General features: G+C 40.2%; 2 protein-coding genes across 5 annotated transcripts in view; both read left to right on the forward strand.

The window, feature by feature from the left end:
- The window catches only part of HisRS (histidine--tRNA ligase), an 87,552-nt gene extending 83,640 nt beyond the window's left edge, over nt 1-3,912 (forward strand). For all 3 annotated transcript variants that reach the window (XM_068229881.1, XM_068229882.1, XM_067156435.2), the window contains one exon: nt 882-3,912. The gene's annotated coding sequence lies outside the window, so the exon portion shown is untranslated. The remainder of the gene's footprint in view (nt 1-881) is intronic.
- Nucleotides 3,913-20,444: 16,532 nt separating this feature from the next.
- MSBP (membrane steroid binding protein) overlaps nt 20,445-26,340 on the forward strand; it is a 43,869-nt gene continuing 37,973 nt past the window's right edge. Inside the window, exon 1 of one of the 2 annotated variants that reach the window (XM_067156436.2) lies at nt 20,445-20,791. In XM_067156436.2, the coding sequence (XP_067012537.1) occupies nt 20,485-20,791 (307 nt within the window). In that variant the 5' untranslated portion in view covers nt 20,445-20,484. Of the gene's footprint in view, nt 20,792-21,173; nt 21,506-26,340 lie in introns of those variants that run through there. The other variant, XM_067156437.2, reaches the window with a different exon arrangement.

Here is a 26,340-nt window from a genome sequence, read left to right on the forward strand (position 1 = left end):
ATTGATAAGGTGGACCCAACATAAAACTATTTTAAATAGTTTCTTTAACAGATTTATACAAGTCAATACAGGATCAAATAACAGCAGCTATGAGCTTACATTCGTGAGATAGTGGGTTCAAACTCCACTGTTGGCAGCCTTGACTATCTTTTTCCGTTGTTTCCCATTTTCATACCAGGCAGATGCTGGGCTGTACCTTAATTAAGGCCATGCCCACTTCCTTCCCACTGCTAGCCCTTTCCTATGCAGTTGTGTCAGCACGACATAAAGCAAATTGTAAAAATAATAAATGTAATCTGAAGCTGCTTACTATCCATTGTTTGGAACTTTTCACTAACCATATCCTTATACTTCTGTCTAAATTTTTTGTCCTGGATATTCTCTACCCTTATCTGTCAGCAGACAAATTTCACTTCCTCTGTCCTAGGCCAACGATACTTACTTCACTACAGATCAGGTTGTGGTCTGTATCATGGAAAAATCCGTTAATATTTATATTCCCCATCGAATTCAATTTTTTCACCAAGTTGTTTTCAAGAAGTCCTTTGCCTGTCAAATGGAAATAGGACCCTGTTACTCTCATTGATCCAAGGCTTGCTTAGAACATTCTGAGCTTTTTTGAAGCAGGATGCTAACCTGCTTGCACATAGTCCTAGCTGCCTGACCCCAAGGAGGGTCACGACTCGGAATACGTCCGAGATGCCTGCTCCCATTTCTTAGCAGGGGGTATCCCACTCTCAGGACCACTTGGGCCACTCAGTCATTAACTATGGTTTACGAACTAGGACACGACTACAGCATCCCACACCATACAATAATAATAATAATAATAATAATAATATAACATGTATATGTATGCTGAATAATGTCTTTCTTTCCAGTGCATGAAGAGGACCTCAAGAAGCAAGCTCCATCAGTATATGCTGTTTACAGCCCAGCTAAATTTATGTTGGTACTGGGGAAGTGAAAACATAGCTCCAGGTTGACCATCGATCCTTTCCTTTTACTGATGTCGGGAACTAACAAGTGTCAGTGCCACATATATCAAACCAGCAGTGCTCCACTAACCCAACTTTAATTGTTATTAGTTTATTCATAAATCATTGTAGACCAAAGTGGTAGCACTTTATTTACATTGCATGCTAAGAGGTGGAAAACTCTGTTCTCAGAAACCAAGTTAAGAATTCTGTATCAAGCATGGGGCAAACATCTGCCATCGTTAACTCTACCTTACAGCTTTTTGCAGCCCACTCCAGAAGTCGTTAGAACAGAGTAAGAGGCCGTTATTAGAAATTATCATTATGTTTGAATGGGTGTGGTATTTTCTTCATATTGTTAGTGATGATGGGAAGGAACCATGTAAACTATTTCAGAAGAAGGACTTTGGAGTTTTGAGAAAAAAGATAACTGCAAATTATTCTAGAGGCCAAGCTAAGTGATTCGGAATGTAGAACAATGGGCTTTCTTAGCCTAAGTTGGCAGGTTCAATCCCTGCTTAGACCTGCTCAGTTCGTACATTGACAGGCATATGAAAGAACTCTTGCTTGACTATGTTCCTGCACTGAGATGTCCGAAAATCATAAAAATAGCAACTGGGGCATAAAATTAGTAACATCGAATACACCAACCTCATGCTGGTAGATTTATCGGCATATTAAAAATAAAACTCTGCTGCCCCCCCCCCCGGCAATGGCACTATGACCGTAACCCTGGTCAGCAGATTACACAATTAGAGCAGTGAATGTTGTTATTCTGAGCTTTGTAACTAGGGCTGTCTCACTGTCAGTAACATCCTGAATTGTTTTCTCATAGCTTGAGTGGTCTTCAAACATATCCAGGTAAAATAAAAAAATCCCTGGCCTGGCCGGGAATTGAACCCAGGACCTTCAGAAAGAGGCATTGCTGGAGTGAAAGAACTCCTGTAGGACGAAATTCCAGCACCTCGGCATTTCCAGAAACGGTAAGAGTTGTTACCCCTTGTTGTGGAAATGTGTGCAAGGTCAGCTATTTCAACTTTTGTACTTTATCACTGACAGTTACTGAAGTACTAGAAATTCAGTCTGGATTTCTATCATTCTGGTGTAAATGTACTTCTGCATGATAATCTATCTTCCTGTTCCAAATATAAATAATGTAGCCAGTTTAAACAGCTTGATTATATTCCACAACAGCTTCAAGGAGAGAGTGAGTAAGCTCTGGGTCTTCAGGAATAAAGATGTAGACTCGACCCAGAGATCTCCATGTCGCCTCTTCCATTTAGCCTCGTTTACATTATCTGAGTTATTAGGATCTGAAGTGGTCTGTGCCGTACCCAGTCATTGTATTTGCCTGTTTAGCAGTCACGAGACACCTTGGATGTATTTTAAACACATTCTCACTGAATTCAGTACTGAGGACTAGTGTCAATCTGTTCTTGAAAAATGGCTGTTCCCTTACATTGATTCTGAAGATAACAGTGTACACTGCCAACAGAGTAGCATGAGCTGTACGTAGAGAAAAGGCTGATCAGGTAATTTGAGAATTTGTGAGGTGGTTAGCTGGGGGTAGATCTTTCAAGAGAGCCCACAAGTTCAAATACTTGGGATCAGTTTTCATGGAGCAAGTATCATGTCAAACAGAGATAAAGAGAGAAGAATCCAAGCCAGGAATTGCTGTTACTACAGCCTCAGGCAACTCTTCAAGTCTTGCAGTCTAATCTAGTCAGCTCAAACTCAAATTACCTCTTATGTTGTACAGGTAAGACCTGGAGTGTCTAGAGACAGGATTACAACAGTCCCCTCATTTTTTGAAAGGAATGTTCTGCGGAAGATCTTAAGAGTACGGTAATAAACAGACCCCTGTTCAGAGCAAATGTACTGCATTTCGTCTTGTGCCAGGCTCATTTCAAACATTGTTCCCATCTAGCTGTCCTCGATTAATTCTTGTTTTCTCCAGCACTGATGACCAAGATGAGCCGCTAACTTAAATTCTGGTTGCTACTGTTGTCCAGTACATTAGCACCTCTTTAGATCAATAGCAGTTGAAAATGTATTGAACAATCATCATCGTATTTTATGGTCTTTCCATAGCTACTATATTTTACGTTTTCTCTTCTTGATTACTCGGTCTGAAGATCGGTGTGCAGCTATTTTTCTTCTTCATACTTTGCCAGCAGTCCACGCTCCACATTTGTGAGCCATAAAGGGCAACATTCCAGACCGTCAGAATGGTCCTTTACTTGTTGAATGCCACTTTGGCTTTGGTAATTCTGCTGTTTATATCATTTCTGCTTCACCAATCTGCAGTAATTTCATGCCCTAGAAATGTAAACATTTTCATTTGTTTTAGTGTGGTGTTGATGTCTCGTAGTTGATAGTCGCACACTATTACGTCCATCTTTTCTACATTAATGTTCATGTTGACGTTAGTGCTGCAAATCAGGTTCATATTTTCTGAGGATTTCTTGTAATGCATCACTTTATTTTCAAGTTTTGTGATATGGTAAATAAGAAATGCAGAACATAATACTTTTTGATCTGGAACTCCCTAGCCTTCAAAGAGATGTTACTTGCAGGATGAAGTATTCTAGGTTTGAACTGTACGACCAAAGGTTATCCCTGTAGGACACAAGCAAGCATAAAGAATACCTGGATATCGTAGATGGACTTTCGTCAAGAGTGCCTGCCATCAGTCGCTTCCCTTGTACCAGACTGTGGCGTGTTAACCAACTGCGAGTGCTGTAGGAGGCGGACTACTGCTTGTTATTTATGTTACACCCATAGTGCAATTCTTATTTATTATTTATTTGTAGTATCCACCATCGAAAGCTCTGTAGTTCTTTAGTTCTCAAATTGGAACAGGAATTTTATCATCTGTCACAAATGTATCACTTACAGTATATTTATTGTCATGAATAAAATTATTTCACTTTTATGTTGAGTTTTTTCCTGAAACTGCATTTTCACTTCCTTCTTTCATCCTCTTTTCCTTTCCTTGTGCCACGAACCTACTACGCTGGCGTAGCAGGGGGAGAGGTGATACTCCCAAGTGGCAGATAGGGGGGTCCTAACCGTCTTGCCGGCAGACTTGAGGGAAATAACATACCTCTCACGGACCAAACACATAACCCCTTGTGGGTGGGGAACACAGACAAATAATACACCCACGGTATCCCCTGCCTGTCATAAGAGGTGCTAAAAGGGGTAACCAAGGGATGACTGTATTAGAACCATGAAACTACTTGTGATTAGTACCACCAGGTGGGGAACTCGTGGGTCGCTTTTACTTGCGTGTAATACCACTATGTTAGGTACACAATAGATTTGTGATTAGTAGCACACAGAAGCACCGTGCGGTCAGCCCCCCACTTAGAGTGCACTGTCGGCTTTTACAGTACCTGTGATTAGTACCACTATATTGTCGACACCATGGTTCTGGCTTGCCTATGATTAGCACCCACTATATGAGGAACACTACGGGATAGTAAGAGTCCCTGTGGTCAGTACACTTATGTGATGCACACCATAGGTTTGCGTTACGTGTAAAATGGAGCCGTCTGGCCTTCTGACCCCAACTTGGCAGGTTCGATCCTGGCTCAGTCCGGTGGTATTTGAAGGTGCTCAAATACGTCAGCCTCGTGTCGGTAGATTTACTGGCACGTAAAAGAACTCCTGCGAGACTAAATTCCGGCACCTCGGCATCTCCGAAAACCGTAAAAGAGTAGTTAGTGGGACGTAAAGCAAATAGCATTATTAAATGGCGCCGCAATGTGCGAAACACCACACTATTAATATGGTAAGTTCATTGGAATGATACCAATCCCACCCTCCTGCTGAACATTCATATTCTGAATTACCTATATTAACTAACTTCTAATATGGCAGAATAGTGTGGTAGATTTAAGCTCTACATATAAAGTTTATCCTTTTATTAGAACATGGCAAAATGATCGAATTTAAATCTCTATCACAGGTCTGAATTTCATTACCTGAGAGTAGTACCAGGATGTGTGGAATACCGTGAGTCTACGCTACTTTTGATTAGTACTGTAAGATGGCAAATACCATGTTTCTACTTTCCTAGCAATAAGTACCATTATGAGGGGCCAATGACTTGGATTTTGGAACCCTTTAGACTTCAAGCATCATCGATTCAGTATTGTGCTTTAGAAGCAGTTCCTTGGTCAGTATTACTATTGTTTTATGTCAGTTTTTGTGAACGTGAGGCACTGCGAGTCGGATCTACTGATTGTTTTGAATTCATATCCATCCTTTCATTCTTTGTCCTCACGTTTTGAATTTGGTCAGTGGAGGATTTTGGACTTTAAATTTGTCATTTCATTTCGTCCCATTTCATACAATTAAGGGCGGAAGACGTAGATGTTAGGCCCCTTTAAACAAGCATCATCATCATCAAAACTTAGGTTTGCCTCATCTTTCTTCCCTACTCCTTTTGGGAGCCGAGTTTGTGGGATATAGCAGGTGGGGGGGTATGTTCATGAAGACTGAAAAATAAAGCTACGTAATGGTAAGTTTTTTGACGCTCTTTGAGCGAATTTCGACAGAAAGGTAAAGTTTCTATAGAAAACTTATACTTAATTACCGTACATGTTTCGAGAGCTAACTACTCTCTTCTTCAGCGGTGCCAAAACATCAAAACTAAATCTTTGGACTTGATACATTTTTACAAATATAGTTATCAACAGAACAATTATATATAAATCTTGAAATTGTTAAATATTTCTTAGTGTTCCAAATTTGACTTACTTACCATGTCATTTATTACAAACTTTAAAATAGAAAATTTAAAATCATAAATGAATAAAACCTAATAAATTAGTCGCTATATGCTAACATTTTAAAATCTGCTCTGCTCTTGGAACTTAAGTCCTTATTTACATCTAAAAAGAAATAAAATGTTTCTGTGTGTCTAAATTTACATTTACTTTGTCTTTAAGTAAAACACTTTAAAATAGAATAATTTTCCATTCATAAATAACACCTGTTAAGTTAGTCAAGTTGCAGGTGCAGATGGAGTGAAAATTCAAACTGACCGAGACATTGAGTATTTCCACCGACTCTCAATGGTTACAGATAAGGGCGGAAGGAAGAAGACTCCTCTCATAATTGCAAAATTCTATTTGTATAAAACAAAAAAAAAACATGATCATAGCCAAAAAAGAAAAACATGGGAAACTTCTCTGCGCAGATATTAGTCAGTGGGGACAGAACAGTATACTTAAGTAAACATCTAACAAAACAGAACCAGAAACTATATTAGCTAGTCAGAAATACAAAACTCTCCACAAACTACAAACTCGCTTGGACCAAGAATGGGAAGAACTTCATGAGGAAAAATTAGGGCAGCCCGATACTGCAAATCAAGACTGCAGCTGACCTTATGTGGGATTCGCACAATGTATCTTTTACTACCTCTGTATGATATTGACCTGAATAAAAATGTTTAAAAATGTAATGTAAAATAAACTATCATATACCTATGACAAACACCCATTCATTTTATAGCTGACTAGGAAGGCGGTAAACAATTTCAGGGAATAAGGAACTACAGTCTATGCTATAAATAATGTTATAAGACGCCCTAATATAACATAGACCAGGCGAGTTGGCCGTGTGGTTAGGGGTGCGCGGCGGTGAGCTTGCATTCGGGAGATAGTGGGTTCGAATTCCACTATCGGCAGCCCTGAAGATGGTTTTCCGTGGTTTCCCATTTTCTCACCAGGCAAAGGCCACGGCCGCTTCCTTCCAACTCCTAGGCCTTTCCTATCCCATCGTCGCCATGAGACCTATCTGTGTCGGTGCGACGTAAAGCCCCTAGCAAAAAAACAAAAAAACAAAAAAAAAAAAAAAACAATTTCAGTATTCAATGCATTGGTGGAAACATATTACTGTCGCAAAATGTTAAGTCCAGAAATGTAGTCCATCGGTTCAGGATGATTGGTTTTAGAAGAAAATATATATTTACTAGCTGATTTACTTGTGTTTCTATGGAATTCTCAGAAAGACTCTTTGTAGTTTTTCCAACTGAAGTTAACATAGGTCATTACTATGACGTCAGTAGGAATGTAGCGATTAAAAGCAATGTTATCATATAAAATACTCAATCAAATGAAAAACCGCACATTATCTCACTTTTAACAAATGGTACTAGGGTGCTGATCTAAAAGTCCAAAGTTCCAGTGCAGGAATGGCCAGGCCGCAGACAGCCGTGAACACTCCTCTGCCATTATTCCATTAAGGCCCGGTTTCACAGTATACGCTTAAGCCTTGGATCGGGCTTAAGCGGGAGCTTAAACTCTGGACGAGTTTCTCAGTGGGGAGTGCAAGTGATAAGCCAAGCTTATCTGTGACTGGCTTAAGCTGTATGAAACTGAGGTTTAAGCTAAGGATTCAGTTCAGATGGTAGATCGCTGGCCTTCTTATAGCCCAACTTGGCAGGTTTGATCTTGTCTCAGTCCTGTGGTGAAGGTGCTCAAATTCATAGTTAGTGGGACGTAAAACCAATAACATTAACATTAAATAACTTATATTTCTGAATATATTTTGAGGTTCGTAAAATAATACAGTTTCCGTGTTCCGATATACAGTAAAAGAGACAAAAATGTCGGTCGGTCACTTGCTTTCTTGGCTTACGCTGCGTGAACCATCAACGATAGACGCCAAGTGTAAGTGTACGAATTATAGAGCATAGAAACCTCTACAAAAAAGTCTGCGATGGTATATACCTATTTCCAACTGTTTGCCCTCTAGAAGCGATTTTATGCTATATTCAGCGGTAAAAAATATAACTCCTTAACGTTAAATAAATATCTCGATTATCCTTGAATTCCTCATCGAAATAAATTATTTGACCTCCTCCAGTATTTTATAAGGATTACAATAACCTTGTCAGGACATTATTTGCATGAATGGTTCAGAAGTTATGGCCATTTTAGACTGTAGTGTCAGCAGGACGGGCGAGTGACCTATTTTAAACTTTATTTTTCTTACTATTATTGGAATCACATTTTCCGTTCATTTTTCTAAATTATCTTGGCTGATAAACGTTGTATAACCTACAAGTCAATCAATCATAGGCTACGGATGTAAACAAAGATGAGAATTGAATCATTGCGCATGCTCAAGCTTTACCAACTTCGGAGATGTTCAGCTTAGTAAAGCTGCACATGGTCCCCCTACTGTGAAACTCGTAGTGTTTAAGCCAAAGTGTAAGCCTTGCTTAAGCGACGTGCGTGGCTTACTAAAGCTTTGGCTTAAACTCAAACTGTGAAACTGGGCCTAAATGTACACACTGCTCAATTCAGTCGGTGCCTCAGAGTAGGGATTGAAGAGCTTGAATGCTATAATGAACCAGTGTGTTACATACCAGTAGTATCAGAAACTATATGAACCAGAGAAATAGCATGCTAAAAAACTAACTCCCCAGCTTCACTCATGTTCATAAAAACCAGAACACCTTGAAAGACTAGAGATAGGAAGTTCATATTCACTGGACATGTGCATTAGTATGTTCTGAAGAAATGATTAGCATTTGAACCATGTTGGCCCTCAGGTTCAAGGTCTACATCGATATCTCGGCGCACCACCACCAACTGGAAAAATGTGTCTGTGGCTCTCAGCGCTATAAACCAAATCACAGTTGGTGCGTGTCCGGGGCACTGTGACCAGTTCGACCTGCGTGAATGACATCCTGTGACCCGTAGCCATGCCCTTCCTGCATGACACCCCAGACGCCATATTTCAGCAGGACAATGTGCAACCACATGTTGCTGCACGAACACGTGCCTTCTTGTTGTCACAAGACATCAGACTGTTGCCCTGGCCCACCCGATCACTGGACTTGTCGCCAATCGAAAATATGTGGGATATGGTGAAACGATGGGTGCGGTGCTGTGACCCAGTGCCGACCACGAAAGATGAACTGTAGAACCAGGTGAATGCAGCATGGATGGCTATACCCCAGGACGCCATTCTTGCCTTATACGCGACGATGCCATCACACATGGAACAAGTTATGAATACCCATGGACGACCCAGTGCATACTAGATAACAGGAGACATGCTGAACCTAGGAGACCGAAATGCTAATCGTTTCTGCAGAACATACTAATGGACGTCCTGTGAATATGAAGTTCTTATCTCTAGTCTTTCAAGGAGTTCTTTTTTTTTTATGAATATGGGTTTACTTCCCACCAATATTCATGTGCTGCGGCCGGTGGCACTCCCGTACCTTCAGGGGCTGCCCAATGCTCTGTTTCAGCAGGATAATGCCCGCCCACACACTGCTCGCATCTCCCAACAGGCTCTACGAGGTGTACAGATGCTTCCGTGGCCAGCGTACTCTCTGGATCTCTCACCAATCGAACACGTGTGGGATCTCATTGGACGCCGTTTGCAAACTCTGCCCCAGCCTCGTACGGACGACCAACTGTGGCAAATGGTTGACAGAGAATGGAGAACCATCCCTCACAACACCATCCGCACTCTTATTGACTCTCTACCTCGACGTGTTTCTGCGTGCATTGCCGCTCGCGGTGGTCCTACATCCTACTGAGTCGATGCCGTGCGCATTGTGTAACCTGCATATCGGTTTGAAATAAACATCAATTATTCGTGCCGTCTCTGTTTTTTCCCCAACTTTCATCCCTTTCGAACCACTCCTTCTTGGTGTTGCATTTGCTCTGTCAGTCAGTGTATTTCTGATAACCTGTGTAACTGTGGTGACTACTGACGTGTGTGTGTTTGTAATCGGACAATTTTTCGATTATGAAACATACCGTACACATTACAGTTTAGTTATAACTTCTTCTTCTTCTTCTTCTTCCTGATACGTTTCTGCTTATGCAGGTCATTCACAGAGCCTCTTCCAATCTCTTTTCTCCCCACAGTCTATCGTTCATCACTGTCTCCCATTGTAGTCCTCTCAGATTTACGTCATCCTCTACCTGATCCCTCCATCTTGTTCGTGGTCTTCCAATTGGTCTTCTTCCAGATTCTGTCCATTCCGGAGCTCTTCTTGATACTCTTTCTAGTACCTGGCGAGTTGGCCGTGCGCGTAGAGGCACGCGGCTGTGTGCTTGCATCCGGGAGATAGTAGGTTCGAATCCCACTATCGGCAGCCCTGAAGATGGTTTTCCGTGGTTTCCCATTTTCACACCAGGCAAATGCTGGGGCTGTACCTTAATTAAGGCAACAGCCGCTTCCTTCCAACTCCTAGGCCTTTCCTATCCCATCGTCGCCATAAGACCTATCTGTGTCGGTGCGACGTAAAGCCCCTAGCCAAAAAAAAAAAACCTCTTTCTAGTCACATTCTTTTGACGTGGCCAAACCATTTCAGCCCATTTCTCTCCATAGCTTCTTTTTGGAGGTTGATCTGTAGCATGTCTCGTATTGTTTCATTTCTTATTTTGTCTCTCCTCGTTTTACCCAAGATCCCTTGCAGAAAGCGGTTCTCTGTCGCTTGTTATCTACTCAGATCTCTTTTTGTCCAAGTCCAACATTCTGATCCATAGGTTAATATTGGCAAATAATATGATTTACATATCACAATTTTTGCTTTGGTAGGTAATTTCCAATTTCTAATTATGTCTTATACACGTTAATAAAATTTTGAGCCATTTCCTATCCTCTCTGAAATGTCTTCCTTGATGTTTCCTTTCCCAGTTAGCTTAATTCCTAGGTATTTAAAAGCATCTACTTCTTTAAGAATTTTTCCATTACACCTGACGTCTTCGTGTTTCTGTTTTCTCTACTGATTTTCATTTCCTTACTTTTCGTTAAACTTATTTCCATGCCGGCTTCTTCAATTACCCTCTGCCAGGTATCTTGTTTTTCTTCCAATTTTTGTTCATTTTCTTCCCATGTCAATCACATCATCTGCATGTGCTATTACTTTCATATCATTTGCTGCTGACCCTTGGCGAACTTTCTTCATAATGTTGTCTGTCATTGTATTAAAGAGAACGGGTGAAAATACACTTTCTTGCCAAACTCCTCTGTTTGTTCCACATCATTCTGATTTTTTTCCATTTATTATTTGTTATAACTAAACTAACTAAAACCAAACATAAGGCATACTTCTGCTAAAAAACAAACAGAAAATAAGTGTTACTGGTATACAATAATGTCCTGCCCTTGCAGAGGCCTCCCAGATTTTTAAGAGGACTTTGAAGTCATGTCTACTACGTTTCACAATAAAGTCAAGTAACAGGTTTAAAGCTGAACAATGTACAATTTGAAGTATAAAACTAAAAACATGTATCGAAACTATGCGAGGAATTAAGAACTTGAACTAGGAGCGAGCAGGGAGCCTGTTAATCATCCAATGCAACACAGTCTAACGTCAGCTCAGCACGTGCAAACGAAGACTGGGCAGCAGGAGTAGGAGACAAGACAGCCCCTCTTGATTGCCCCACACCACATGCACGGCCGATTCCTACGCAGGACGTTTACTAACTGTATGGATTATAACTTTCGACGCTAGAAGCTACTGTAACAAGTATGGTAAGTGTATACAAACGGTTCACACTCTATGATGTAAGTAGCACTACTCACCATGTTAAAGCAGGATATGTAGTGGCGGCAAGAAGGACCCCGCGGGGTGGGGGAGCATGGCTTGTGAGGGACCCATGACTGTTAGAGTGATTTTACATATTGATAAAGCTACAGCACACAACACAGTATTATTATTTGTATTACAGAGGGTTATTCCAAACTTAGGCCGTCGTAGTGCAGAGCTTCTTTCGTCAATAGGAGTACGGTAGTTATTTCTGAAAAAAAATTGGGTTTCCCAACCTGTTCCAATAATAACCATCCCTTGCTGCCACTCACAACAATCAACAAGGCTTTTGAAATAATTAGCCAGTTCTGAGAACCCAGTAGCAGATGCGATAACAAAGACATCCTCCTTATCTAAACTCTCGGCAGTCAGTGTAGCAAAGTAGGCTTATGATGGGTGGTTGAGTTATAAATTATTTGGTCCGAGGAACAAGATTATTTCTTAATACTGTGATGGTCAGCGTGTTTTGGTTACTATAATTGGAATATGCATTTCTTGTGTGTGTTCATACCATCTAAGTGTATTTTAATTCCTTCGGATTTGAAAATTAAGTAATGTAATTATTATTCCTACTATCATTATCGTTGCATCGTTGTTGTTCATTATAATAATATACGACCCTGCACTATGGAATAAACTTGTAACTTCCCTTATCAGGAAACGAGGGGCCAGTTTTCAATTATTGCGGAAGGGGGATGGCAAGCTGCTTAGTGCCACTACTGCCTATTATTACACTTTTTTCCTTAATTAGTGATGAGAAGCTCATTGGTTAGAAAAATAATTTCCTGAATATTTCAGAAATAAAAGAATATGAAATGAAGAACCACAGAAGGATTTCATAAGTGTCAAAACATACTGTTATGTGCCAGCCCCTTGGTAGCCCACTTCGGTACTTCAAGGAAGGGGCTAGTGACTCGACTGGGATCTCCCAGCTGGCTTGCGGGGTGTGGCTGGCCTACCTGTGAGTTTCTTGGAGATTCAACGGGAAAGTTCTGCAACTAGCCAACTCACGAATGTTCTGGTTCCCATCACCCGAGCTATAAAAAGGAAGGCTAGCAACAGAGAGTCAGAGTTGGGCTTCATGGTGGAGTCGTAGTCAATGTTGGTGCTGGACTTGGGGTCAGTGTTGGGCTCCGTGGTGGAGTCAGCGTGAGATTCAGTGTGCTGGGGTTCGGTGGCTGGGCTGAGGGTGACGAGCTGTCGCTATTGTCCCATCAAGGTCTGAATGAGGTGGTGTTGATGGTGTGTCAGAGTGTCAAGCGAATAGCTGAACTACAGAGTGTTGCATGTATGATCCGGTAGTGGAAACCGTCTATAAAATCCAGATTTATTAAGAAATTGCCCTCTCGAATTGCTTCCAGAAGCAGAATCTCTAAACTGAGAAGGTCAGGCCGTTGTACATGTACAGATCATTGATGATTGATTCATTGATTGATTAATCTATTAAAGAAACTATTATCCTCTATATAACACTAATTGGAGGGAAAGAATGGAAGGGATCTGACACTTCGAAACATGAAGACATCGTCCAAAGAAAGACCAGAACCACGACAGGTAGGGTGGCTTCAAATAGCCTATGCAGTGGCCTGCACGGTATGCACTAGCCTTGCGTCTTGGGTGGTGTGCTAAGTCCCAACTGACGAGCCTAACTTAGCACACGAGGGCGAAACGCAGGCAACCAAGAATGAGTTAGCTGGAAAATTTATAATGTCCAATAATGGACCATTATATTGGTATTACTTCTCCATATGTCGAAACCAGTCACAGAACCAACTCTGCCACTTTCCTTCGGTTACATTTTCACACTATTGATCCCATGCTGCCAGAAGCTTCTCGTCGGATGCAAAGCGCCGCCCTTTCAGCTTCATCTTTACTTCTGGGAAGAGTGTGAAGTCACATGGGGCAAGATCAGTACTGTATGAAGGGTGATCATGCACAGTCAACCCTGATCTGGCAAGAAAATCCATTGTTAGATTAGCACAATGTGCTGGAGCATTGTCGTGATGCAAGAGCCAAGTGTTGAGCCGTGACCTTGGACGGAGCTGCTTGAGAGCCTGGATGACCTGAGACAGACAAGTCTTACTGTACCACTTCACAGTAACTGTCTTTTGTGTTAGGATGCCCCGTTTAGTGAAGAATACTATAATAATCCTTTTCTTCACTGACCTTGACTTTCGCACAGTCACAGGAGTACCTTCATCTTCAAACAGCCACACCTTGTTCTGGGATTTTGTTGGGACATCGTAATAATAAAGCCCAGTTTTTAACCTGTAACGATGCTACTGACGTTACACGAAGTCCCATTTTCAAACCGTTTTAGCAATTTTCGGCACCATTTCACTCGATGTTCCCTTTGTTCCTCTGAAAGTGAATGGGGCACCCAAAGGGAACAAACCTTTCTAACATGGAGATGGTCCTGTAGAATTGAATGAATAGCTGGTGCAGGGAAGAGGAGGGTCTCTTCTACCTGCCAATATGTCAACCGCCTCTCTTGCTGCAACATTTTCCTCACAGCTTCAATGTTTTCCTCAGTCATTGATTCAGGCGGTCGCTCAGAACGAGGATCATCTTCAACCCCAAAATTTCCTCTCTGGAACTCTGTACCAGCGGAAAATTGTTGTCCGATGTGGACAGTCTTTCGCCAGCACAGGAGTCATTTTCTCCAAGCACTGGTCAACAGTTAATCCGTGAGCAAAATTGCAGCGGATAATTGCACGATATTCACCTTTAGAGCACACTGACATCTTAACTTGCTTTCAGTCCCACTGCTGGGTAACAACTGGTGTGAAGGTCACGCCTTGCTGTCTTCTAGACCGGTTTTCACCTCTCACCATAACAGAGGTGTCCAGTCAACCATTTTTGCATATTGCAAAACTTTCCTAGTGCCCTTAATATTTCCATGTTAGCAATGGTTGGCACTGATATGGAATAAGCAACAAAAGTATAAATTTACTCATTCTATTATCATAGTCGGTACGGTAAACCTGTATAAGACATAAATGATTGGAAATTGTATTCTGTATAACTTTTGTTAGTACTTTTTGATAGGACCAATATTATTATTATTATTATTATTATTATTATTATTATTATTGAATATCCAAAGTAGTTTGGAACCCTATTTTACATAGTATACTAGGGTTATAGTTAAAATGCATATTAAGTTTTACAATGAAAATGAATTCATGAATCTAATTGGCAGAAAATGAAATGGATGAGCTTAATCAAATATTTGTAACAGAATGGCTTCTTAAACAAATGATACAGGGGTTTTGATAATTCAATGTTGCAATAATTTAAATGCGAGTTCAAGTCAAGCCTTCTTCTTTCAAATGCAGCACATTCAAACAGTAGGTGGTCCACTGTTTGTGAGGATCCACAGACACACATGTAGCCATCAGGACGATTGATTCCAAATCGATGAAAAATAATAACCGAATTTGCCATGACCAGTCAAAAATTTAGTTATTTCAAAGCTTGGCACCAACACGTTACTTTCCAGGCGGTTGAAAACCTCAAGAATATATGTTTGGTGACCTGGCCTCTGGTGGAAGAAGTCCAAATGTTGTTCCATTGATGGATTACTTGCTTCTTAGCCAATAACAAAGGTATTTAAAAATTACATTTTATGCACCTACCCCTAAACTACCATTTCATCCAGCGTGAATAATCATTAAACATAACCATGTATTGATATAAATCTTGCCAGTGACTGTGAAATCATTCTTTATGAAACAACTAGCGAGGAAAGCAACGGGAAACTATATCAGTCCTCATTTCCCTAGTACGCCTCTTCAGTGATGCCTAGGCCATCTGTGCAGCTGATGGCGGAGCTGTTGACGATCCAACCAGCATTCTGGCTGAGCATACATAATAGTCGGTACGGTAAAATTCTGCAAGGCATATGTGATTGGAAATAAAATAATATACATAACATTTCAGTATTAAAATTTAGTACTTCTCCTAAACTACCATTTACTCAATGTGAATAAAATTATTTATAGCCTAGATTGTAGTGCCTCATTCCCCGACTTTCATTAAATTCTCTTCAGCCATTTTCTTGTGATGCCTGTGTATACAGACAGACAGACAGACAGACAGAGATGACGGAAAATTAAAAAGTGTCCTTGTCACTGTGGACACAACTGATGCAAAAATACCATTTTTTTTAAATTCTGAGCAATGTACAGACAAAACTCTTATTTTATATATATAGAAGGTTTTAGATTTCAAAATCTTGTTGCCAAAATTATTGAATGCAATTCAAAAGATGAAATAAAAATTTTACCCATAAATGTAAGCAGATGTTTACTTTACTGTCAGAAAGCTATTAAACTTGAAATTACTATACAGAAATATAAAATTCAGAATATTATTCAGGGCTGATGACCTAGATGTTAGGCCCCTTTAAATAACAAGCATCATCATCAAGCAGAATATTATTCTAAATATTCCATTCTATAGTACTGAAAGTTGGGTTCTAAGTATGAAAAACAACTGGTCACTAAATCACATTTAAAACAAAATTCTGAGGATAATTTTAGGTCCTCAAAATGAAAAACACCTAGACTGAAGCAATCAGGATACAAGTACTACCTATACAACACGTCATACAACAGCTGTAATCCAAAACAGACTAGTCAGTTTGGGTTTCATCATCATCAATGTCCCACTCCAGTCGCCCGGGTGTGGGGTATAAGCCTCCTCCACTCCTTTCTGTCCTTCCACTTTCCCTGTTCCATTACTTCCGCCACATTCAATCCAGCTTCTCTAATGTCCTTCCAAATCTGATCCATCCACCTTTTTCTCAGTCTGATCTCTTTCCCTTAACTTCTCTTTACAATTCCCTTCTTAATACCCGATCCTTTCCCATTCTTTTTACTTGTCCGAACCATCTCAGTCTTGCTTTCAGTTTGGATGAATCTTACATAATGATGGCCTACTTCGTGAAGCTCTAATTGGAATGCCGGTTGGAAAAAACACCCTATAGGCTGGTGTGATCAAATTGGTCAGGATCTTCTGGACATCTATGGAGATGTTGGACAAGTATGAGAAGAACTTTGCAATCACTTGTGGGCCAGCTAAAAATCTCCTAGAGTTTAACTGACCCATGGTTGTAATTGCAACCAAATGATTCATGTATTCTATGAATAAAGAGCTGAGTGGCTCAGGCTGTTGAGGCCCTGGCAGGTTCTATCCTGGCTCAGTCTGGTGGTATATGAAGGTGCTCAAATACATCAGCCTCGTATAGGTAGAACTATTGGCACGTAAAAGAACTTGTGCGGGACAAACTTCTGGCACCTCAGTTTCTCCGAAAACCATCAGAAAGTACTTAATGGGACGTAAAAACAATAACATTTGGTTTGTATCTCAACAGCTCTGTCATAAGCCGTCATAGGTTGGTTGGTGATGGTTGGTGATTATTGTTTTAAGAGGAAGTACAACTAGGCAACTATCCTCTATATAACACTAATCAGAGAGAAAAAATGGAAGGGGTCCGACACTTCGAAGAATGAAGGTATCGGTCAAAGAAAGACAAGGGCCACGAAGGGCATGAAAATGAAAGACTCCCTAGCCCTCGCAAACCTAATAGCGTCGGGGTCGGAAAAGAACAAGAGTTGACCAAGTGAGGTCGGATAAGCTAGATGAAAGTGAGGAGCCTGGCACAAGTAAGTGGAAGCAATGCCAGGACTCAGCTGAGGGCCCCATGTTCGCCAACCCACACTCCAAAGTTCAGAGCCCTTGGGGCCCCTTTTAGTCTCTTCTTACGACAGGCAGGGGATACCGTGGGTGTTATTCTACCGCCCCCACCCACAGGGGGAGCCGTCACAGGTGTCACTAAAGAAGCGTACTAGGGAAATGAGAAGTGGGGTAGTTTCCCGTTGCTTTCCTCACTGAGCCGGAAGTTGGTATTTCATATGTCTGCCAAGCCCACTGAAATGCCTGCAACATTTTCACACCATTCATAACAGGGACTGGCTGCATAAAGAATAGCATTACTACCATCACTCATACCTCGGTCACTTTCATGTTGTCAAAGCCAAGGACGAGACTGAGACAAGTGAATGGAAGTAACAAATTTGTTCTAGCCATATCAGAAGACATAGTGCACTGTAAACACTAGATCTTGCCAGCAAAGGCATATTATTGATAATAATAAAGATAAAATATTATGGCCTCATCTAACCCCTGCAACTATTTTAAAATAAGAACTCGTTCTGCCATCAATTGTCACTACCAACATAGGTGCATTTTATTGCTTATGTATAACACGAAGTGACTAAAATTGGGAATCCAATCAGTAAAAGATAATGGAGATCTGTTGTTTGCTTTGACCTTTTGAAGGAATTGCTCTGTATGTAGTTCCTGGTTGGTACAGGAGTCTGAAGCAGGCCAAAGCACCTGAGGTGGCGAAAGTGTGGTTTAACCTTGAAGCTGCAGCTCTTGGCCCGTGACTCAGAGGAGCGCTCATGCGTTAAGGCCCAAGTTATTCGCCAAGTCATTTGACATTGCAGCCATCACGAGTGTGACCAATTCAGCTTCCTACACTATTGTAAGGACATGAAGGAGAAAAAAGAAAAAGACTTATGCTCTGGAACTCCACTCGATTAACAGCGAAAAGAAGCGTCTTCTCCCAAGGTCTTTGAAATTTAACTGTGAAGACATAGATTTATTATTGGTTGGACATGTGTTGTGTAGTGCAAAAAGAGAGAAGTTTTGCTTCGTTAAAGAACTGTTCAACCCAAAGTTTTAAGAGGTCACTGATTGACTCAATATAAAGCTAGTTAGTGATGCAATATCAGGTTTCCTTTTGAGTCACTGACCGGAACTCAAAGAGAGAATTAAACTGAATCCCCCACTCCACACATTCAAGTTTATAAATACAAGGTCACGTTGTCTTACAGGCAGAGACTATATAATGTACCTGGCTTACCCTGCAAGTGGCATTTTGTATTTGGTGATCAGCAAGACTTCATCAGAGGGTGGCATAAGATGGTGATTCGGGAGGTCACCTTCATTACAGTGATACTTTCCTTTTTACACCTAGCAATCTGTGGTTCATTAAAAGAAGTGATCGGCAAGGACTTGAAAGACACTGATACACATTGTTCAAGGCCAGCAGTTGCAAGTGACGAGCGACATGGCAGATATCTTCGAGGTGGTGACCTAAGTGTTTCAGGATCTGATATATTAGGTCCTGGAATTGATCTCAATTATGGAGAATATGGGCAGCAACGATATGGAGAACAGCTCGGAGAAGGCGGTTATTTTGGACGTCAAGATGCAGGTCATTCGGGGGGTGAAATTGGTTTCTTTGGGACAGCTGCTCGCGGAGGTTCGGCGGGACATGCTTCTCAAAATGCTTACCTCGGAGACCATCGGGCAGCCCATGCTGACCGTCAGGACGCTGGTTACTATGGCAATGGACAAGGTGCTCGGAGAGGATTCGACCAAGGAGGAGCTGTTGCAACGGCTCAGGGTTTCAACAGGAAGGGTTCGGCTGGTGCCGCTGTTGGATCGAGAGGTGGTCACAGGAAGGGGCATCATTCTTCTGGTTTCCACAACACCTACCACAAGGACGAGTCTGGCAACAGTACCACTTTCTACGATGATGCAGTTGATAATGGAGAACACTTCTTCTATGATGCCAGGAATGGTGCATATGATGATAGGGGTGCTAATGCTTACAAAGGGTCCTTCCAAGATGGTGCATTTCAAGCTAATGCCAGAGGCAATCAAGGGCGGTACGGTGTTGCAGATGGATACGACGATGCTCGAGGACATAAGGGTAGTTACGCTCATGATGAGTTCTACGATGATGCTCATAAATATGGACAAGAAAAAGATGGGCGAGGTTTTTATAAAAACCATCATGGTGGTCAGCAACAAAATGGTGGTACTTATTATGGCAAAGCAGGAGAAGGTTATGGACATGTAGTGAAAAATCTTGGGAATACAAACAAAGCAGTTCCCTACATTCCACACTCCGAAGTGTACAATTATGGTTCCAAAGACTACTACCCCATAGGTACTGGTACCTACAATTATGGTGGTAAAGATTACTATCCCATAAACAGTTATGGCTCAACAGGGGGAAGATATTATGACAAAGCAGGTTATGATACAGTCAGTGCTCCAGTCTATACTGATGATTTGAAATTTGGCAATGGATTTGCAACTGTTGTGGACTCAGCACATATACATGATGGTGAACTTGATGTTAGGCCTAAAGAAAGTGGTGGTTATTATGGAGTTTACAGAGGGGTTGCATATTAATTTCATTGAAGATTTATTTCATTTCTAAAACATGTTTGCTTTAATATTTATATGAAGTTTATATATGAAAGTAAAATAAAAATGTATGGAAATATTCCTTTTTCAATTTATGTACATTATATGGAAAGAGCGAAATGTTCTCTTTCCGTATTTTTTGAAAAAGAAATTGGCTTTTACCACAATTGTTGACACGTTGTCTAAGTTACCGTGACAGTAGGCTATCAAAATTCGAGACATGTAACCAAACTTTTAAGACATCCCACAGGAAGCGCGATATCGACTCTAATTATAGCGACCCATCCAAAACATGGTTAATTTGCAATTCAGATAATTTTTTCTACCTGTTGGTGATCAGCATTTCTAATGCGGGTGACCGTGCATTAAAAGTATTTGAAATGTTGCCACTTTTCTGTTCTATTAAAATAATGCCACTACGCCGAACGCGTATCCATTTTCTACTCGTTAATTACACGTAACATTATTATTGTAAGTGTTCTTGTTCTTCTCTTCTGTACGTTTGCTAATTCGTGTTAATTCGTGTTTAAAAACAAAATCTCTCACGTCATTACAGACTATACAGATGCGCTCCACAACGACCCACAGGTTGTATTCCCACAATTCCGATAGCATGACGACGTAAAAGTTGTCAAGATGGCTGATGGTGGGGTGTCGTCTGATGTGGGCGGGTTGCTTTCAAATTTATTATTAGAGATTATAAGAAGTCCAATTAATATTGCTCTTGTAGCAGTGATCACTTTACTCGTTTATAAAATTCTTAAAAGCCGGAAAGCGGTACCTGAAACTGTAGAAGTTGAACCCGAACTACCAAAACTGAGGAAAGATTTTACTGTGGAGGAACTGAAGCAGTACGATGGACATGGGCCAGACGGAAGGATTCTGATTGCGGTAAATGGAAAAGTATTCGATGTTACGAAAGGAAAACGTTTTTATGGCCCAGGTACGTTACAGAGATGTGTGGTTGAAAATTCTAAGTGTATTTTTGAATGCCTTCTCAGTGAATTCTATAATGGTGTGTGTAGCGAGCCGCTTAGTGCGTTTTAAGTGTGCTGTTTTTAGAAGATCTGCGTGTTTAAGAGAGCTAAGTGTTTTCTTACTACATTTAAGTAAATGTATATCTTGCAGTGAAACATTTCTAGTTTGTTATATAGCTGTGAGGCGGTGTTTTAGGCTTGGATTTTATTGATAAACTCTTGCCATATTTCCGGAACAGTTGTCTTCCAGTATGTTTTTGCTTTGAAAAGTTCTTATCAGTAGATTTATTTTCAGAGTGAGTTGGCATAAGTAATCTTGAATCACTTCTGGATTGATTAGCGATAATGTGAATAGGAGCCTCGTTTCCTTCACTTCAAGCAGAATGAATATTTTATAGTTAATTGGAAGTTGCAGTAGAAGTAAATAACCATGTTTGAAGTACTAAGAAGTCCAGTTGATATTACATTAGTAGCAATTGCTGCATTTCTTATTTATAAGATTTTTAAGAAAAAATCTGACCCTGACACAGAAATTGAACGACAACTTCCCAAGTTGCGAAGGGATTTTACTGTCCAGGAGTTGAAACAATATGATGGGACTGGGGAAGATGGTAGGATTCTGGTGGCATTAAATGGAAAAGTATTTGATGTTACTAAAGGAAAAAGATTTTATGGACCTGGTATGTAAAAACAATATTTAAGGAAAGGTATAATGAAGGAATGGGTGATTTGCAGTTTTTGTTATTGATTTATTATTTAGCCTAGTATTCTAAAATTGTTTTTGATTTTTACACTTTTATATTGCATGTTTCTGCTAATCGTCGGCTGTAACTCGATTCGAGTATATATAACTTCTTCCTACATACATTGACCAGTTCAACTCAGTTTATGAATGTGCTTACGATGACTAAACAGACCAATCCTGGCATAAAACATACACCCATACAAATCGCACTGAATGGATGGAGGAGGGCGAGGTTGTAATTGACGGAGTTTTCTTGCTTGTCCCTTGGCTTCTCAAAGTCTGCAGAGTGAGTTCTCTTTCAAACAAGTTGACACCGGTGGATGTAGTGTTCCGCCACAGTGAGCGGTCCACAGCACATTCTTCCCATGTCTATATATCTAGACCAGTTGTCTTCATGATGTGTTTCAGCTGGTCCTTAAAACACTTAAGAGGGGTTCCATGAGGTCTACTGCTCGAGCAAAGTTCACCATAAAGAATTTGGCGGGGAAGCCTGTTATCACCAATGCAGTGAACATGGCCTAACCATCTCAGTTGTTTGTAGGATACAATCTCAGTTGTTTGTCGAGAACTGCCGTGTTGGTCACATAGTCCTCCCACTTAACATTCAAGATGAATCTCATTTTCTGTTGGTGGAAGCTCTCAAGGTTTTTGATATCACGGCGATAGAGTGTCCAAGTTTCAGAGCCATACAGTAGCGTGGAAATGACAACAGCTTTGTACACCATGAGTTTGGTATGCAGTTTTAGGTCGTTATTCATGAAAACTCTGTGCTTTAACCGTCCGAATGCTGCATGAGCAGCCCCAGTTCTTTTATCAACATCTTGTTCACAGGTACACCGTTTAGACAAGATGCTTCCTTTCTGCTAATAGGTTATAATTAAACTTAACGTTTTGTCTTGGTTGACAAATTAATTTAGTGAAGAGGGCATCGATAGATTTCAGGATGCGGAGAATATATGGTACATATCCCATTTACATGCTACTGCTGTTCATAAATATTTATAAGGAATATCATGTAATTAGCAACTTAAGACATACAAAGCTGGGTTTCCAGACAGTAGTAATAGGTACATGAATGTGATGCAAAGTGGATTGATAGCTACTTTTGTCAGCAATTTATGACGAATATCAAGTTCAATACAAACATGGTAGATTTATGTTTTCGATAATGGATATGAAACACAGATTAATTTGAAGTTCCATGTAAGTGGAATTTATCTTTTGAACGAAATCAAAGATTTACTTACGTAAGATGTCAGTTAAAGCAGCGGTACAGGTCTTCAATATTAAAGTTGTGCCTATAATCACCTATGGTCTACAACTCGTCTGGGAATACCTAAACATTAATAGTCTGCGACGAATAGAGAAAGTCAAAGCCGCATACTTAAAGAGAGCTCTGGGGGCTTTCGACTTGTGTATGTTCTAACGAGGGAATCTTTCCTGATCGAAGAGCTACGCTTCAAGATGTCACTACCATCCACGACAAATTACGATCGACTACTTACGGAACTGAAGCAGAAAAGAGAAGACATTTTGTTAGATTTCTATGCAACGGATGCTATGACAACGCGGGGATGGATGGAAGCGAACTACGAATTAAGATATATTGTAATTAGATTGGCTGTTCATGGTTTTCACTTTAAGCTTTGCAGAACCAAAACATTTCATGAACCTGAATTCGGATGCATGTGTAAATTATGCGATCGTGAATGTGATAGATACCACGTCTTAACATGTCCTAATAGCGGGAAATCATTGATTAAGTTCTGTTCAGAAGAATGAGACCTATGTGGCTTGGAAATGTTAAAATTAATGTACTTGCTTACATGGCCACTTGGCTGTAATAAAACTATTATTATTTATTTGTGGTTAGAGATTGGGCTGAATTGTCAAAACTTTATGCTCTGTTGTGCTAAAAACTGGAAGAGCAGGACTTATACTGGGAGATTATGTTCTGCTATATACAGTTACTTGCATTGTTCTGCAGTTGATAAATTGAACAGGTGTGTTATAGTGTAAGCAGCAAGTGTGTGGTTTAAGATGCTTAACGTGAAGTGTCTGTCATCTTGAATATTTAAAGCCATGGTTACAAGAAAATTTATGATACAAGATCGTTGTCAAGGAGGTGAAGAGGTCAGCAAAAATATAACTTTTCTCTTTCTTTTTTTCTTTCTTTCTTTCTTTCTTTTCTTTGTGTGCTGCTCACTTGTAGGTTTAGATTTATCTGTAACCAGCTGTGGTATGTGGCTCTGCTCGGGTACTTGTTTGAATGTTCACTTTTAGGATTTGTATTCCCTGTTTGAAGTGAATTTGTGTAGATTTCTTTATTCTAATTTTGATAGATGTTTGTAGATTTAAAGGTAGGCGTAAGTTATTTTTATGCATTTATTTTTAAGTTTTAGTTTGAGATTATTTAGTTTTGCGTTAAACTTTGTCGTTGAGGCAGCCTAGATTGTCTGGGAAGCAGTTGATCCTTTCATATAATAAATAAGTTACAGTACTGTAATAAAAAGGTACGCTGTAAAGCCCATTCTACGCGAGCTGTTCAAATGCCATTGTGCGGCCGCCTGCTGCCACCCGTAAAACTTGCAAACTACAAATGACAAGTCAGATCACGGCTGTTAAACAGTTATCAGAATGGTCGGCTATTCTACACAAACAGTTAAAACGCTGTTATTGATAAGGTTACATTCAAAATGGACTCTTGTGCAGATCGAGTTTATTGCAGGATTTATTTTGGTTGAAGAAATTCGTAAAGGAACATTTCGTGAAAAGAGACTTTGATGGACTCGCCCCATGTTACCTAATGGCCTTTCAACAGGACAATTTCATGCCGTGTTCGGAAAACATAGAATGCATAGGGACAAGTTCTTTCATTTCTACAGAATCAGTTTCTTTCATTCGATGAATGACAACGTGATTTCAAAAAAAAAAAAAAAAATTTAAAATGCTATTTGTTTGGGGCGTCGACCTAGGAAGATCTTTTGCCCCTATTTGCACCGTATGTTAGGAAACCGTGTATTTTGTAAATTGCGGACGTATAAAGTGTTGAATGTTAGGAAAGGAACGTTAAGGAAGACACAAACACCCAGTCCCCAGGCCAGGCATATTAATCATTTACAATCAAAAAACCCTGACCTGGCCGGAAATCTAACCCGGGGCCGCCAGGTGACAGGCGGACGCGTTGCCCCCTACACCGCAGGGCCGGACACAACTACGTGATAGTCAAGATAAACATTTAAACTCCTATGTAAGTGATGCAGTTATGCTGACAGTAACGAAGATTTATCATTTAAATAAAGTCTGACTCGGCTGCATGGTCAGTGTATTGGCCTTCGGTTCAGAGGGTCCCGGGTTCGATTCTCGTCTGGGTCGGGGATTTTAACCTTCATTGGTTAATTCCAGCTGTCCCCAACATCCCTGCAACTCACACACCACACACATCGCTATCCTCCACCACAATAACACTCGGTTACCTACATATGGCAGATGCCACCCACCCTCATTGGAGTGTCTGCTTACAAGGGCTGCACTCGGCTAGAAATAACAATATGAAATTATTATTATATAAATAAACAGTTTTACAGTATTGAAATTTAACACCCAATGACTCAAATATGTATTAATGTTATGTGACTAGCTCATATCTAGGTTATGTTAGCCGGGTGGTCTGTAAAAACGGCAGGGCGGGTGCACCCATTAAAAATGCAGGGAGAACACTGATCCACTATCTCCATCATTTTGGACATTCTTTTTCATTTCTTTTCTTCCCCATGCTGTTGATCTTTCCAACCCAGAAAACTATGGATTCAACACTAATATTGATCATTTTATTTTTACATGTCATCCCCTTCTCACCCTTGCCCCTTGGGGTGCTGGGGGAGTGTTACACCCACAGTATTTTATTCCAGATAGTAAGTCATATGTGTACCAAGTTTGGTTGAGAGCTATTCTGGAACATACACATACATTCATAGTCTCAATCATTTGGGAAATTTTCTGATATTGAATATATGAATGCTGTGTATTGATAAGTACAGTAGTCAATAGATTAACCAATTCGTACAAGGGGTTCTCCAGTTAAACAATAATCTAAAGAATCTAATTCAAAATTTTGAAAATTGAACATAGATACAAATGAAGAGTAATAAAATAAACATACAGTACAATATAAAAACATTTATGAAGTATCATTGTGAAGGTAACATATTGACATAGTAAAGTAAAGGGCTCATAACGTCTGGATAATTGAGGATCTGGATAACTGAAGTCTGTATAGTACAGTTTCTACAGTATTCTGAATAGTCAGTCAGTCAGAGAGAGAGAGAGAGAGAGAGAGAGAGAGAGAGAAGTCGAAACTTGATGCTGCAAATTGTGACAGCTGTATCCGCTGTTCTGACGACAAACAGTATAAATGTTGTGTTGAAAGAACAAATTGGTTTCTTCAAATAAGCAAGTGAATGATGGAAATCATAAATGGTAGTGCAATTCTTAGTTCTATGATAAAGTCCATTGCATTTCTGCAAGTTAGTTATATATCATTTTCTTTGTTGGGGTTACATTAGAGGGAAAGAAGCAAAGAGAATCTCTGAATGAAAAGTGAAAAAAAGAGAGAACTATAAATAGGTACTATTAAGGGGAGAAACATTTTCTATACAAAAAAAATGGATGCAGTTCAAAAATATGAGAGCTACAAAAATTAATTTGAAAAGTAATTTGACTACTTTTTCTTTACATTTATGCTATGCCGGGCTGAGTAGCTTGGGCGGT

Source organism: Anabrus simplex, chromosome 12, assembly GCF_040414725.1.
Source record: "Anabrus simplex isolate iqAnaSimp1 chromosome 12, ASM4041472v1, whole genome shotgun sequence".
In the NCBI taxonomy this organism is placed as follows: domain Eukaryota; kingdom Metazoa; phylum Arthropoda; class Insecta; order Orthoptera; family Tettigoniidae; genus Anabrus; species Anabrus simplex.